The following is a 15,431-nucleotide window of genomic DNA, read 5'->3' on the forward strand; positions in this document are numbered from 1 at the left end:
AGTACACAGACAAGCGGTCCAAGTAAAACAAAAAATAGAGTAATAATTTCCTCACAAGCTTTCTAAATATATATATATATATATATATATATATATATATATATATATATATATATATATATATATACTTTTTATCAGGCATGGGAGTGATTTATTGTGCAGTAAAACAGTGTTATTGGTGCACATGTTAAATTCACATCCCTTCCCCAATCAGTGTGACATTTGAGCTGGTCCTGCCCTACCCAGTAGCTGTCTTAATAATATATAGCCCTAATGTACTTTAATGGTACATCTTTTTTAACCAAATTATTAAGTAGATTATTATTAAGTCTGTGATTTTATCCAAGGCAATATACTACATGGCTGGAAATATATCAACCTTAGTTCATTTTGCGATCAAAAATTATATATAAATATATATACATATACATTTTGCATGTAAAAATCAGTTTCTATTTTCATAACCTATTGTTAACAAAGATCGCGTTCGTCCTTCTAGACTTCTTCAGGTCTGTGTACAAGAACCATAAAAACCTATATAATTGTATAATTAGTTAGTATTGTTATTACCATCATTTTGAATAAAGTGGAAAAAAAGAAGAGAACCAGAAAAAAATAAAAATAAGAAAAAATGTATGTATGATGATGGAAACAAAATATACACTTAAATTTCAAATTATTTAAAATGGTATTTAAAACCAATTTGTAGAAAACAAAATAAAATACAATTAGTCATGTAAACAATGTGGCAATTTTCTAAGTTCCAGTGCACTTTTAATTGAACAGTAGTAGTTTAGTCCAGGCTTTCTAAAAGAGTTCAGCTTTAATTGCCACATGAGTTCATGTTTCTCCAGAATATTCGGGATGTCTCCTTCAAGATCACCCATGTCTATGCGATCCAGGATCTGGAACTTAAAACCTGTGTGTCTTTTATGAAGAGAAAGGTGTTTGGCTAATGCATTATTTTTACATCCAGAGCGGATTTCTGACAGATGACATGAAATCCTTTGCTTGAGTTTATTTACAGTCTTCCCATAGCTGTACTTCAACCACTTTCTTAGATATGCAGATTTCTAAGGACACCAACAATAACAGAATCACCACTGATCTATTCAGAAAACCAACGAGGGTTAACTTATTACTCCACAGTAAAAGTCTACATCCTACAAAAAACAAGTATAATGTAGTGAAATCCCAGGGCTATAGATTAGCTTGAAATTACCACAGAGATGGAACAATTTTTGAGAAACCTGAACAACTTAGAGAATGATTTTCTAGTGAGAGGCTACGAAAGTCAGATGTTAAAAAAAACATCCTGGAACCCATTATAGAACTGAAAAGGACTGAAGCACCTTCACTCAACCTCCCCAGTAGAATAATGTAAAGTAATTCCACTGAGAATAACAAATGCAAAAATAGCTGCATCCTGACATACACTTTGGATTATCACAGTATCAAAAATATTATTGAAGAAAACTGGGACATTGTCACAGGAAACCCTTTTCTGATTAACATCTTAAGTGAAGCCCCATCATTTGTTTATAGGAAGGCCAGGAATATTAGAAGTTTTGTTGAATTTAAACCTAGACCATGTGAGAAAAGCACTAAAAGATGTGAAACTAATTGTACATTTTGTATATTTATACAGCAAGGTGATAGTTTTTATTGCCCTTATTTAAAGAAGATCATTAAAACCTGTGCAGGGGGTGACTGTAACAGTAAAAAGGTAATTTACAGGGCACAGTGCAATGAATGTGATGCATTCTATGTGGGCAAGACTGTAAATAAACTCAAGCGAAGGATTTCATGTCATCTGTCAGAAATCCGCTCTGGATGTAAAAATAATGCACTAGCCAAACACCTTTCTCTTCGTAAAAGACACACAGGTTTTAAGTTCCAGATCCTGGATCGCATAGACGTGGGTGATCTTGAAGGAGACATCCCGAATATTCTGGAGAAGCATGAACTCATGTGGCAATTAAAGCTGAACTCTTTTAGAAAGCCTGGACTAAACTACTACTGTTCAATTAAAAGTGCACTGGAACTTAGAAAATTGCCACATTGTTTACATGACTAATTGTATTTTATTTTGTTTTCTACAAATTGGTTTTAAATACCATTTTAAATCATTTGAAATTTAAGTGTACATTTTGTTTCCATCATCATACATACATTTTTTCTTATTTTTATTTTTTTCTGGTTCTCTTTTTTTTTCCACTTTATTCAAAATGATGGTAATAACAATACTAACTAATTATACAATTATATAGGTTTTTAGGGTTCTTGTACACAGACCTGAAGAAGTCTAGAAGGACGAAAGCAATCTTTGTTAACAATAGGTTATGAAAATAGAAACTGATTTTTACATGCAAGATGTATATGTATATATATTTATATATAATTTTTGATCGCAAAATGAACTAAGGTTGATATATTTCCAGCCATGTAGTATATTGCCTTGGATAAAATCACAGACTTAATAATAATCTACTTAATAATTTGGTTAAATAAGATGTACCATTAAAGTACATTAGGGCTATATATTATTATGACAGCTACTAGGTAGGGCAGGACCAGCTCGAATGTCACACTGATGGGGGAAGGGATGTGAATTTAACATGTGTACCAATAACACTTTGTTTTACTACACAATAAACCACTCCCATGCCTGATAAAAAGTATATATATATTTAGAAAGCTTGTGAGGAAATTATTACTCTATTTTTGTTTTACTTGGATCGCTTGTCTGTGTACTTAATAAAGGATTTTCAACTGGAAACAGACTGCCTGTCTTGCTTGGATTACTTTTGAATACTTAGTAATGCTGTAGAATTGTATATTTTCTATTACTTTTTGACTTGAGTTTACTTTCGCTACTTCTACTACTATTGTCTGATCTGATTAATATACTGTGATTAACTAGAAATATATGGACTGAAAATCTTCCACACAGAGAAGTTTCTTGCACTGTTTTGAAAAATATAATTTCAAATTCAGTTGCCTTGTATATAGTTTTAAATTAACTAATATTTTGGCAATCTCATGTCTGAATGAAGGAACAAAGGTAAAACCCTTTATAAATAAGTCACAAAAGTCATCAGTTAATGCTAAATCACTAAAGTTGTAAATACAAAATGTCAATTGTGGTACAAAAGGGGTAATTTATGTCAGTTTATGTAGTACCTGTCCAGCTTTTTATGTTGGAATGACCACCAGGAGCCTTAAAACTCGTATTCGTGAACACATTTATGATATGAAAACCCATGACGAAAACAATGCATTGTTCAAGCATTCTCTTGTTTGTAACAATTTTAAAAAAATTTTATTTACTGTTATTGGGGTTGTGAAACCAGATATTAGAGGTGGAGATTTTAAGAATTTTGTTGAGCAAAGGGAGACATTATGGCAAATCAAATTGAAAGCTGACAAATACCCTGGCTTAAACGAGTCTATTAATATTAAATGTTTTTTAAAAAACAGTAAATTAGCCATTGATAAAAGCCATTTTTCTTCCTTTTTTAAGTAATGCCTTTGCCTCCCCATTTTTAACTAATTGGGATTTTTTTAGTTAATTGATAATTGATTAATTGTTTGATGACTCATAGAGTGTATTTAAATGTTTGGTTTTTAAACATTTTGTATTCTGAAGAAGTCCACGGACGAAAGCGGTTAATAAAGAGGTTCTACTACGCTATTTTCTGGAGTTCCCTGCATTTTTTTATTGGTTGGTTTCCTGTTCGCTTTTTTTGGTTTTGAAATACAAAAACTTCCTTTCTTGGTCAAGTTACAACAATATTCAATACATTCTGAGACTACTGAAGCCTCTGAGTTGTTATAAAAATCAAAATCAACATCCTTGTCAAAAACAACCTCACTGTCAAGATGTGATTTAACAATACAATTATTGTGTTTAATAAGCCCAACTTCAGCCGTAGTTGGACCTGGTAAACAATCAAGCTCAATATTATTACCAGTACACTCAAAGATTTCAATATCAGACAATTTATCACAGTTAATTTTACCAAAGTCCGAAATGTCAATATTGGAAGCAACTAATGCTTCAATGGGATGCAAAATATTTAAAGGAACTTGATAAAAGGTGGTTAGTTGTTCCCCTGTGACCACCTCCGTCTGATGTATTGTCTCTGTCCTCTCACATTGCCCCCATTCTGTTGTAATGTGCCCTGTTGGCGCTCGCGAATCCTTTGCGAGCATCTCACAGGCTGTTTTTCTAAAAAATGCTCATTATCATTAACTTCATTTGAAGATAGATGATGTTCACCATAAATACCAGTGTCTCTTTCCTGATTGATGTCCAATGGGTATGTCGGTTCACCACCAAAAAGTCTGTCAGGTCTACCAGTAAGTTCTTTATATGCCTTAAAGTGAGTATAATCTCTGTTATTGGCATAGTCATAGGTGTCCCTGTTTAACTTATTGGTCTTGTTCTCCAGACCTCTTTTAACAAAAACATCCATGTCCATTAAAATACTGTCATATTTTTGTTTGTTAAACTCAAATAATAAATCTTTAGTAATATTACTGTTCAGTACAGCTAGTTCATCCTTTAAAATTTAAATTTTAGCAGAGTTGTTACGTAAAATGATACGCATTAGTTCAATACCTGTATTATCGAACAACGCCAATAAATCCTAGAACACTTCCGAATTCCCGTCGAAACCCATGGGTAGCTTGAAAACCCTTAAGCCCTTCGGCACCTGTTTCAATTCAATCGACCTTTCAAAAAAGACGTTGTCCATCTGAAGAGATTTGAACCATTTAAGTTTTTTCTCAAAGTCAGCAAGTTGTGTGCGTATAGAGCCGTTACCGGCTGTGTTGGTTACTGCCGGTTTCAAATTCATAGTGGGAGGATTTAGTAAATTAGCAAAATTTCCTTCCTTGTTATTGGATGTTTGCTTTTGACTGACATCACCCTGTGATCCATTATTGTCGGTGTTAGCTATATTTTGAAGAGTTACCACTCTAGTACTCGTAGTCGGGGGCGTGTGCAATGTGTAAAGCTCAGCTTGTGAATCAGTTAGTGACATTGTCCGTGTTAACCAAATGGTTTTCATGTACACCATGTATAAAAGTTTGAATATTTTTTTTGTATTTCTTATTCTGAGGATGCCCTATGATTGGTACTGGTGAAAGCGCTTAGGAATTTTGTATGCTGTTTGCTGTTCCGTTGCTTTACCAATAAAGCATTAGTGTGTGGTTGAACCTGGTTGTTTTTTTTACCAGTCGATTATTGCCTTTTAAGTCGTGGACTTATTTCTTAAGATTTGTTGTGCATGGCTTACGTTATCAGTTGTCTGTTTTACTATTTGGATTTTTCTACTACGCCGAGGTTCTTCACAAATGCTTATCTCCAGTCTTTGCCTACTAAAGACTCAAAGGCACACACATTTTTTCGATGATTGTCTTATTTTTACAGACTCTCTTTTCTACTGTCAAGAGTTTCTAACATCTGCGCAGGGGACTACTACTCAGTCAGGGATCTCGGATCAGTTTGCAGAAGTCTTCTGGCATTCTCAAATAATGGTATTCCTGGGTTATTTGCTGGACTTGACCTTGGGGGAGCATCTCTTTCTCCCTCCGTCTCTCTTGCTCACCCTTTGTCTGTCTCTTGCTCTCCCTTTCTCTCTCTCTCGCTCACCGTCTGTCTCTCTCTCTCTCACCCTCTGTCTGTCTCTCTGTCACCCTCTGTCTGTCTCTCTGTCACCCTCTGTCTGTCTCTCTGTCACCCTCTGTCTGTCTCTCTCTCACCCTCTGTCTGTCTCTCTCTCACCCTCTGTCTGTCTCTCTCTCACCCTCTGTCTGTCTCTCTCTCACCCTCTGTCTGTCTCTCTCTCACCCTCTGCCTGTCTCTCTCTCACCCTCTGCCTGTCTCTCTCTCACCCTCTGCCTGTCTCTCTCTCTCTCTCTCTCTCTCCCTCTGCCTGTCTCTCTCTCTCCCCCTGTCTCTCTCTCCCTCTCCCCCTGTCTCTCTCTCCCTCTCCCCTGTCTCTCTCTCCCTCTCCCTGTCTCTCTCTCTCCCTGTCTCTCTCTCCCTCTCCCTGTCTCTCTCTCCCTCTCCCTGTCTCTCTCTCCCTCTCCCTGTCTCTCTCTCCCTCTCCCTGTCTCTCTCTCCCTCACCCTCTGTCTGTCTCTCCCTCACCCTCTGTCTGTCTCTCCCTCACCCTCTGTCTCTCTCTCCCTCACCCTCTGTCTCTCTCTCCCTCACCCTCTGTCTCTCTCTCCCTCACCCTCTGTCTGTCTTTCTTTCTCACCCTGTCTCTCTGTCTCTCACCCTGTCTCTGTCTCTCTCTCTCTCTCACCCTGTCTCTCTCTCTCACCCTGTCTCTCTCTCTCTCACCCTGTCTCTCTCTCTCTCTCTCACCCTGTCTCTCTCTCTCTCTCTCTCTCTCTCTCACCCTGTCTCTCTCTCTCTCTCTCACCCTCTCTCTCTCTCTCTCACCCTCTCTCTCTCTCTCTCTCACACCCTCTCTCTCTCTCTCACCCTCTCTCTCTCACCCTCTGTGTGTGTCTCTCTCACCCTCTGTGTGTCTCTCTCTCACCCTCTGTGTGTCTCTCTCTCTGTCACCCTCTGTCTCTTTCTCTGTCACCCTCTGTCTCTCTCTCTCTCACCCTCTGCCTCTCTCTCTCACACACCCTCTCTCTCTCTCTCTCTCACACCCTCTCTCTCTCTCTCTCTCACCCTCTCTCACCCTCTGTGTCTCTCTCTCTCTCACCCTCTGTCTCTCTCTCACCCTCTGTCTCTCTCTCACCCTCTGTCTCTCTCTCACCCTCTGTCTCTCTCACCCTCTGTCGCTCTCACCCTCTGTCGCTCTCACCCTCTGTTGCTCTCTCTCACCCTCTCTCACCTTCTGTCTCTCTCTCTCTCTCACCTTCTGTCTCTCTCTCTCTCACCCTCTGTCTCTCTCTCTCTCTCACCCTCTGTCTCTCTCACACACACACCCTTTCTCTCTTTCGGCCTCTGTCTCTCTCTCTCTCTCTCTCTCTCTCTCTCTCTCTCTCTCACCCTCTGCCTGTCTCTCTCTCTCTCTCTCACCCTCTGCCTGTCTCTCACTCTCTCTCTCTCACCCTCTGCCTGTCTCTCTCTCTTTCACACCCTGTCTCTTTCTCTCTCACCCTCTGTGTCTGTCTCTCTCTCTCTCTCTATCACACCCTCTCTCACACCTCTCTCTCACCCTCTGTCTTTCTCTCTCTCTCTCTCTCTCTCTCTCACCCTCTGTCTCTCTCTCTCTCTCTCTCTCTCACCTCTCTCTCTCACCCTCTCTCTCTCTCACCCTCTCTCTCTCTCTCACCCTCTCTCTCTCACCCTCTCTGTCTCTCTCACCCTCTGCCTGTCTCTCTCTCTCTCTCTCACCCTCTGCCTGTCTCTCTCTCTCTCTCACCCTCTGCCTGTCTCTCTCTCTCTCACCCTCACTCTGTTTCTCTCTCTCTTTCTCTCACACCCTCTGTTTCTCTCTCACACCATCTGTTTCTGTCTCTCTCACCCTCTCTCTCTCTCACCCTCACCCTCTGTCTCTCTCTCTTTCTCACCTTCTCACACCCTCTCTCTCACTCTCACACCCTCTCTCTCTCACCCTGTCTCTCACCCTCGCTGTCTCTCACACCCTCTCTCTCACCCTCTCTCTCTCATCCTCTCTCTCTCTCTCTCCCCCATCTCTCTCTCTCTCACTCTCTCTCACCCCCCTCTGTCTCTCTCTCTCTCCAGACAAAGTTGAAATATTCCAATAGTGCTTCCTGTGTTTCTCCGGCCTAATCTAAGCATCTGTAAGTCCGTTTTTGAGGATTATGTGTTACATGGCATTTATTATCATGCTTCCCTTTGCCAGACTACACATGAGGAAAATATAGTGGCACCTCAGGTCAGTCTGGATGCAGCATTTACACCCTCTGACTTTTCAGATTCCATTTCTGGGATTTGTAAAGAGGCAGACTGAATGGTGGGTTGACCATATAACGAGAAGTCTGGACCTCCTTTTTGTTTCCCTAGCTGCCCCCTCCTGTCAGTAACCATGGACACTGCAGACGTATGGCATAAGGTGCAGTGTCAGAGGTATAAGCAGAACCTCTGTGGGGTCCTGTCAAAGGACCAAGCATGTAAATGTCAGGAAGATGTTGGCTGTTATCACTGCTTTGAAGGCCTTGAACCATATCTGGTTAAGGGAACCAGTGATGTGATACCTAAATAACCAAGGGGTGCTGGCTGCTACCCTCTCTGAGGACTAGCTATGATGGCCTTGAGGTAGCAGTTCTACTAGTTTGACTCTTCAGGCTTCATACATTCCATCAGAGCAAAACTTTATTGCAGACAAGGTTGGCAGGACCTACATCTTGTCGTCTTACAAGACTTAATCCGCTTGTAGGGAACATCTCTGAATCTGTTTGCCTCCTTTTAGATCAGACTAACAGACAAATTCTGCTCTGCGACTCCTTGAAGGCAGGTCTGGAAAACTAATAATTTTTCATTCCAATGGGTGGGAACGTTCCTATATGCCATTCCATGGATTACCAAGGTTTTTCTAAAGATCCAGAATGACTCCCCCCAAAATTGTGGTGGTGACTTCCTTCAGACCAAGGCAGCAGTGGTTCTCACTTGTTTTTAGTCTGGCCAATGTTAATTGCCATAAGCTTCTCCCCAGACCATATTTAGTCACACAAGACTGGGGAGTTTAAGGCATCTCAAGTTGGAAACTCCTCATCTGGATGTCTGAAGGATAGAAGTTGGAAACTCCTCTTCTAGATGTCTAAAGGATAGAAGTTGGAAACTCCTTCTCTAGATGGCTGAAGGATAGAAGTTGGACACTTCTCATCTAGATGTCTAAAGGATAGAATTCTGATACCTTTGACGCCTTTTTTTCTGAGGATAAAGAGGATTACCGGCCTCAAGCAGATGCCCTACACAGACAGTCTCAAAAAACTCCAGCTTTACTCCGTCGCATATCGTCTACTCAGAGGTGATCTCTGCCTAACATACAAAGCTATGTCAAACCCAGAGCTGTTGGACATGCTCCACTTAAAGAAATCCCAATCCCTCCGAGCTACACGCTCTAGGGACCTAAACCTTGTCACCACAATAAACAGAACATGCTGGAGGGATAGATTCCTGTCCCATCGACTTCCCATACTCTGGAATAAACTACCTATCTATATCAAACAAAGCTCCTCATTAGCACTCTTCAAGAAAAATCTTGATGATTGGATGGGAAATAGGAAATTTACCCCGGGATCACCTCTGTGGCTCTGCTCGACAGTGGCACAGGGAAATAATTTTCTTGGGTGGCGAAAGCCAGGGTACCTTTTTGGCTGGGCTTGTATAGGCCCCAGGGCCGATAGCCTAGTACCTACCTATGAACATGCAGCAGCTACTAAAGGAGGCAAGAACACTTGCTACCAGGAAATCATGTATGGGTAAATAGAAAAGATTTTCTAATTGGTGCCAATCTAAGTCCTAGAGTCCTTGTTAGGCCCTGTTGCCTCTGATTCTTAATTATGACTAGTTAGTGCCCAGTGGTTTGCTGTACTCTTCTATCAAGTATGTTTGTCGGCCATTTCTACTCGTCTGCCCTTAGATTTCTCACTTTCTAACGATGTTCAAGTAAAACAGGTTTTGAAGAGAGTCTTACCATAGCTATCCATGTAGGAAACCGGTAGCTTCTCCTTGGGATCTCAATTTCGTACTTGAGAAGCTGACTCAAAAACAATTGAACCAGCTCATAAGGCTGATTTGAGGTTCTTAACATGGAAGATGGTGTTACTTATTGCGATGACATCTGTTATGCAAATATTTGAGTTGTGAGTACTTATGGTGAGTCAGTTCTTCATTTTTCACAAAGATAGGCTTTCTTCGAGAACAAATCCTACCTTTATGCCTAAAGTTATCTCAGGGTTTACTTTAACACAGACTAGTAGTCTCCCATTTTTTTTTCTGAACCAAAGAATAATGGAAAGAGAGAGACAGAGAGAGAAAGAGTGTGAGAGACGGAGAGAGCGAGAGACGGAGAGAGCGAGAGACGGAGAGAGCGAGAGACGGAGAGAGCGAGAGAGAGAGAGAATTCTTCACTCTAAATGTACACAAGCAGGTCAGGTATTACCTAGACAAAACCTGAACTTTCAGGTAAGTTGACCAGCTGTTTGCCTCTTATGAATGCAAGAGGAAAGGGCAACCAGTCACAAAGCTGACTATTTACAGATGGTTGTCTCCTGCTATTACTTTACCAGTCACAAAGTTGACTGTTTCTAGATGGTTGTCTCATGCTATTACTTTACCAGTCACAAAGCTGACTATTTACAGATGGTTGTCTCCTGCTATTACTTTACCAGTCACAAAGTTGACTGTTTCTAGATGGTTGTCTCATGCTATTACTTTACCAGTCACAAAGCTGACTATTTCCAGATGGTTGTCTCCTGCTATTACTTTACCAGTCACAAAGTTGACTATTTACAGATGGTTGTCTCCTGCTATTACTTTACCAGTCACAAAGTTGACTATTTCTAGATGGTTGTCTCCTGCTATTACTTTACCAGTCACAAAGCTGACTATTTCCAGATGGTTGTCTCCTGCTATTACTTTACCAGTCACAAAGTTGACTATTTCCAGATGGTTGTCTCCTGCTATTACTTTACCAGTCACAAAGTTGACTATTTCTAGATGGTTGTCTCATGCTATTACTTTTTGCCATACTTCCCAAGAAAAGTGAGTTAAAGGCAGGGCTTCAGCTCATTCAACAAGGGCATTGTCTTCTTTGGTGGCTTTCTTGAAAGGGCTGAACTCAAAGTACTGTAGGGCAGCATCTTAGTCCTCTGTACATACCTTTGCAGAGCAACACACATGATTTTTTTCCAGGTGTAGATTAGGCTTTGCTAGCACCATACACCAGGGGCTTCTTCAGTCCTAGTTATTGGCCTCCTTCCTCTTTTCCTGTTTGCTAAATCCATATAACTTGGGCTGTTACAATGTTATGTTTGATATTAGTACAGGTGTACCAGTAAAGTTATCATAGCAGTACATGTTATAATGGATCAGCTTTGCAGTGCCATGTCTTTTACAGGTGTACAAGTAAAGTTATAACAGCGCATGTTATAATGGATCAGCTTTGCAGTGCCATGTCTTTTACGGGTGTACAAGTAAAGTTATAGCAGTACATGTTATAATGGATCAGCTTTGCAGTACACTGTCTTCCCCTACCCTCGTTTTCCCTGCTGCTGTTCCCCTCTATTGTCAATATGTGGTTATTTTCTTGTTTGTAGTTGTGCTTCTCTTTGTTTCTTAGCATGTTTTGGCTCCTTCCTAGGCAAAAAAAAAAAATACTGAGGGTTGTAGCATTCGTCCTGCTTTTTATATAGAGAACCACACACTGTGGGTGGTGGTGGTCTGGTAGGTGCCCAAAGCTTTGAGAAGCTGACTGGTGCAGGAAGGATAAACCCATATAGCTTAGGCTATTGTAGTGGTGATGCATGAGACGGTCTACTGTGATGGGAAGTTTACACAGCTGTACTGTATCCTGGTCCTACAGGATTAGCTGACGAGAATTTTCATCTCCTGTGCTTGGATGTATGACCCTCTGGAGAGGAGACTAACGTATTTACAAAAGTAATGCAAAGATAGCCTCACCTATTATTGAATATTTTGGCTGCTGAAGGAAGCTGAATGTGTTTCGTATTAGCACAGATTGCAGAACAGTCCATAGGCCTTGAGCTAGCAAGCAGTATGATGTGTATTATTGCTGCCCTGGAATGGAGAGACTTATTCCCTTGTTATGGAACTTGTCCTGGCTACAGCACTTGAATATAGGACTCTGTAATCCAGTTTTAGACCTGCAATCTTTTCTTGTGGGTATACACTGTCCCAAGGAAAAAAAGTAACATGATTAATTTTATTAGGAGTTTATTCCCAAAGTATCCAGTGTGGTGGCTGCACACAGCTTTAATTGGTAGTTAGCTCACAGTGTGCTAGGGAAGGCAGTAGGTGCTATTTTTAGATTTAGAAGTAAGGGGAATAAGCAAGGTTTTCTTGTTTTGTGTGATCTGATTGTGTTGATCCAGCAACACTGAGCAGATGAAATACAGGCACCCCATGTCTTATGGCAAGTCTGCTGTCAGCTGCCACAAATATAAACCACTCACAGGGTCAGTATTTTTTTCAGAAACCGCTTTGTTTTGGATGGGTTCTAAAGTTAAGATAAGACTAGTCAGGCTTATAAATTATACACTGTCGTACAGCTCACCCGAAGGCATGTCATTTAAACAGCATTTGCAAGGCATTGAGCATAACATTCTATATTAGCAGCTGTGATTTTTTTTCCCCAGAAATTATCATGGCAAGGTAACATTCATAAGGTAGTTTGGGATATCATGCAGCCTGAATTCCAGTAAGAACATCAAGCTTGTTTTAAGATTTGAAGTGATCTTAAGTTAATGTGCAGATAAGTTACACTGAATATTTTACAATGTAGACTTAACTTTTATAATGCTCACTAACTGCAGTCCAGACCTAGATTATGCATGCTTTTTATGACCCTGAATCATGAACTTTAACTAGTAGCTCATTTGCTAGTTAATTACAGCTGAGATCCTTCCAGGTATTATTTGACTATATCTATACTTCCCCGCAACCAATAGAAAACTGTATTCCACTAAGTCTAATCCTTTGTCCCCCCCCCCCCAACTTTTCTTAACTGCTGAGTTCATCAGCTTTAATTAAATGCACAGTAGTGCAGATTCGATCTTCTGGGCATCTCACAAGGAACAAAATTAAACTGTATTTTTGAAGTCATACATGTTTGCATCTGGTAGTCTGAGCTGGGGCTGATCAACATTGAGAAGCAAAAATCCTTGATGTCTGGAGTCCTTGTCATCTGAGGAAAGTTGGAGGAGTAATTTGGTTTTGAGTGTCTATTAATAATTTTTTTTATATAGATGAGGAAATTTTTTTTTTGTCAGACTACAATTGTGGATGACAGTTTTCAGTTTGTAAATGTGTTTTTAAACTGCAGAATTGTATAGTAGTAAAATGTGTGTACGTGAAAAACAGTTAATGGTTTCATTGTTTTTGATGTTAATGCTTTTTTGGTTTAATTTAATAACAGCTGGTATACAAAGTGAGGCTCAATTTTATTTGGGAACAACTAATTTCAGTGTCTGAAGGAAACTGTGGTCAGTCGATGTGGCAAGAACTTGTGGAAGAAGCTAAAGTGAATCTGCAGAAAGTGCAGGTATGTTGTGCAGAGTACACTGGTATTCAGTAGTTGCTTAGTGGTACATTAAACATCTGTTTCTCTTCTATTTTTTGTACAGGATAATCAGTACATTCTAGAATACTGCTTAAATGTTCCGTGGCCTGCTTACGAAACTGCATACGAAATGCTTAACTACGCAAAGTCCAGGGTAAGTTCTGTGCATAACAAGGTAACATGCTCGTTGATATTGTGGGTAAGTTCTGTGCATAACAAGGTGACATGCTCGTTGACAGCGTATGGTAAGTTCTATGCATAACAAGGTGACATGCTCGTTGACATTGTGGGTAAGTTCTGTGCATAACACGGTGACATGCTCGTTGACAGTGTATGGTAAGTTCTGTGCATAACAAGGTGACATGCTCGTTGACATTGTGGGTAAGTTCTGTGCATAACAAGGTGACATGCTTGTTGACATTGTGGGTAAGTTCTGTGCATAACAAGGTGACATGCTCGTTGACATTGTGGGTAAGTTCTGTGCATAACAAGGTGACATGTTTGTTGACAAGGTGACATGCTTGTTGACAGTGTGTGGTAAGTTCTGTGCTTAAGGTGACATGCTCGTTGACATTGTGGGTAAGTTCTGTGCATAAGATGACATGCTCATTGACATTGTGGGTAAATTCTGTGCATAACAAGGTGACATGCTCGTTGACAAGGTGACATGCTCGTTGACATTGTGGGTAAGTTCTGTGCATAACAAGGTGACATGCTCGTTGACATTGTGGGTAAGTTCTGTGCATAACAAGGTGACATGCTCGTTGACAAGGTGACATGCTTGTTGACATTGTGGGTAAGTTCTGTACATAACAAGGTGACATGCTCATTGACAAGGTGACATGCTCGTTAACATTGTATTACTTTTTTTGCTCATTTCTGTTGTTTGTGTGGTATACCACTTTGTGACTGACTTTAACTTCCTAAGTTTGATAGAAAAAAATCAGATAATTTATGTACAGAAATATTGTTTCAGATAATTATATACATAAATAATCTGTCTTTTTTTACCTTAGTTTTGTGATGTTAGGAGGACAGAAAAATAATTGATTGTTGTCTTGTTAATTGAGGCAACGACTGGTGCAACTGCTATAAATATGAAAAGGTTGTTTGTATAATAGTTATTGCAAGATGGCAAGTGTGGAAGAGAGGTGAAGAAGAGAGTACAGGCAGGGTGGAGAAGAGTGTTAGGAGTGATTTGTGGCAGATGAGTACCAGTAAGAGTGAAAGAGAAGGTCTACAAGAGGGTAGTGAGACCAGCTATGTTATATGGGTTGGAGACGGTAGCACTGACAAAAAGAGCTGGATGTGGCAGAGTTAAAGATGTAAGATTTGCACTGGGTGTGACGAGGGGAGACAGGATTAGGAATAAGTATATCAGAGGGTCAGCCCAGGTTGGACGGTTTGGAGACAAAGCCAGAGAAGTGAGATTGCATTGGTTTGGACATGTGCTGAGGAAGGATGCTGGGTATATTGGGAAAAGCATGCTAAGGATGAAGCTGCCAGATAAGAGGAAGGCCTAAGATGAGGTTTATGGATATGGTGAGAGAGGACATGCAGGTGGTTGGTGTGACAGAGCAAGATGCGGAGGACAGGAAGAAATGGAAACGGATGATCTGCTGTGGCGACCCCTAATGGGAACAGCCAAAAGAAAAAGTTATTGCAAGATGTAGAGCTTTACAACACGTTTGGATACTGGAAGAATAGTTTTGTTGAGTTTATAAATAGTTGATTTAGGAAACACTTCTGAAGGGTGATTAACAATTTTAAACAAAGCATGTTGTGTATATAAAAAATCATGTCTTCAAAATAATTTTTTTCAAAAATGTACTAACTCAGCACTCCGTGCGGCTAGCCAGCTTAGTACAAAAAATCAGTACTTTGCTAAATTATCTTAAAATACAGTACATACTTTATTGACCATCATTATATAACAGGCTTAAATTCACAGTGAATCTCCTTCTTCGTATTGCTGTTTCTTCAAAATCACCTCAAGTTTGCCTGCTTGATCCTGTCTCGCTTGATCCTGTCTCTCTTGATCCAGTTTTTGGAGGTGTGGTCAACCCAGTCATATAAGAGATGTTCACCTGTCCTTTGCGTGACTCTATAACCATTCCCTTGTATGACTATCCATTTCCACTGGAGTCACCATGTTTTAAGATTCATTCTAACTTGCCTTCTGATTAA

At 40.1% G+C, this 15,431-nt stretch overlaps 1 protein-coding gene across 1 annotated transcript in view; it reads left to right on the forward strand.

The window, feature by feature from the left end:
* Positions 1-15,431, forward strand: part of KNTC1 (kinetochore associated 1) — a 3,090,908-nt gene that overhangs the window by 594,041 nt on the left and 2,481,436 nt on the right. Inside the window, exons 17-18 of the mRNA XM_044068909.1 lie at positions 13,101-13,226; positions 13,309-13,398. Of these exons, the coding sequence (XP_043924844.1) occupies positions 13,101-13,226; positions 13,309-13,398 (216 nt within the window). The remainder of the gene's footprint in view (positions 1-13,100; positions 13,227-13,308; positions 13,399-15,431) is intronic.

Source organism: Protopterus annectens, chromosome 4.part0, assembly GCF_019279795.1.
Source record: "Protopterus annectens isolate FY-2018-M chromosome 4.part0, PAN1.0, whole genome shotgun sequence".
NCBI classification, from domain to species: Eukaryota; Metazoa; Chordata; order Ceratodontiformes; family Protopteridae; genus Protopterus; species Protopterus annectens.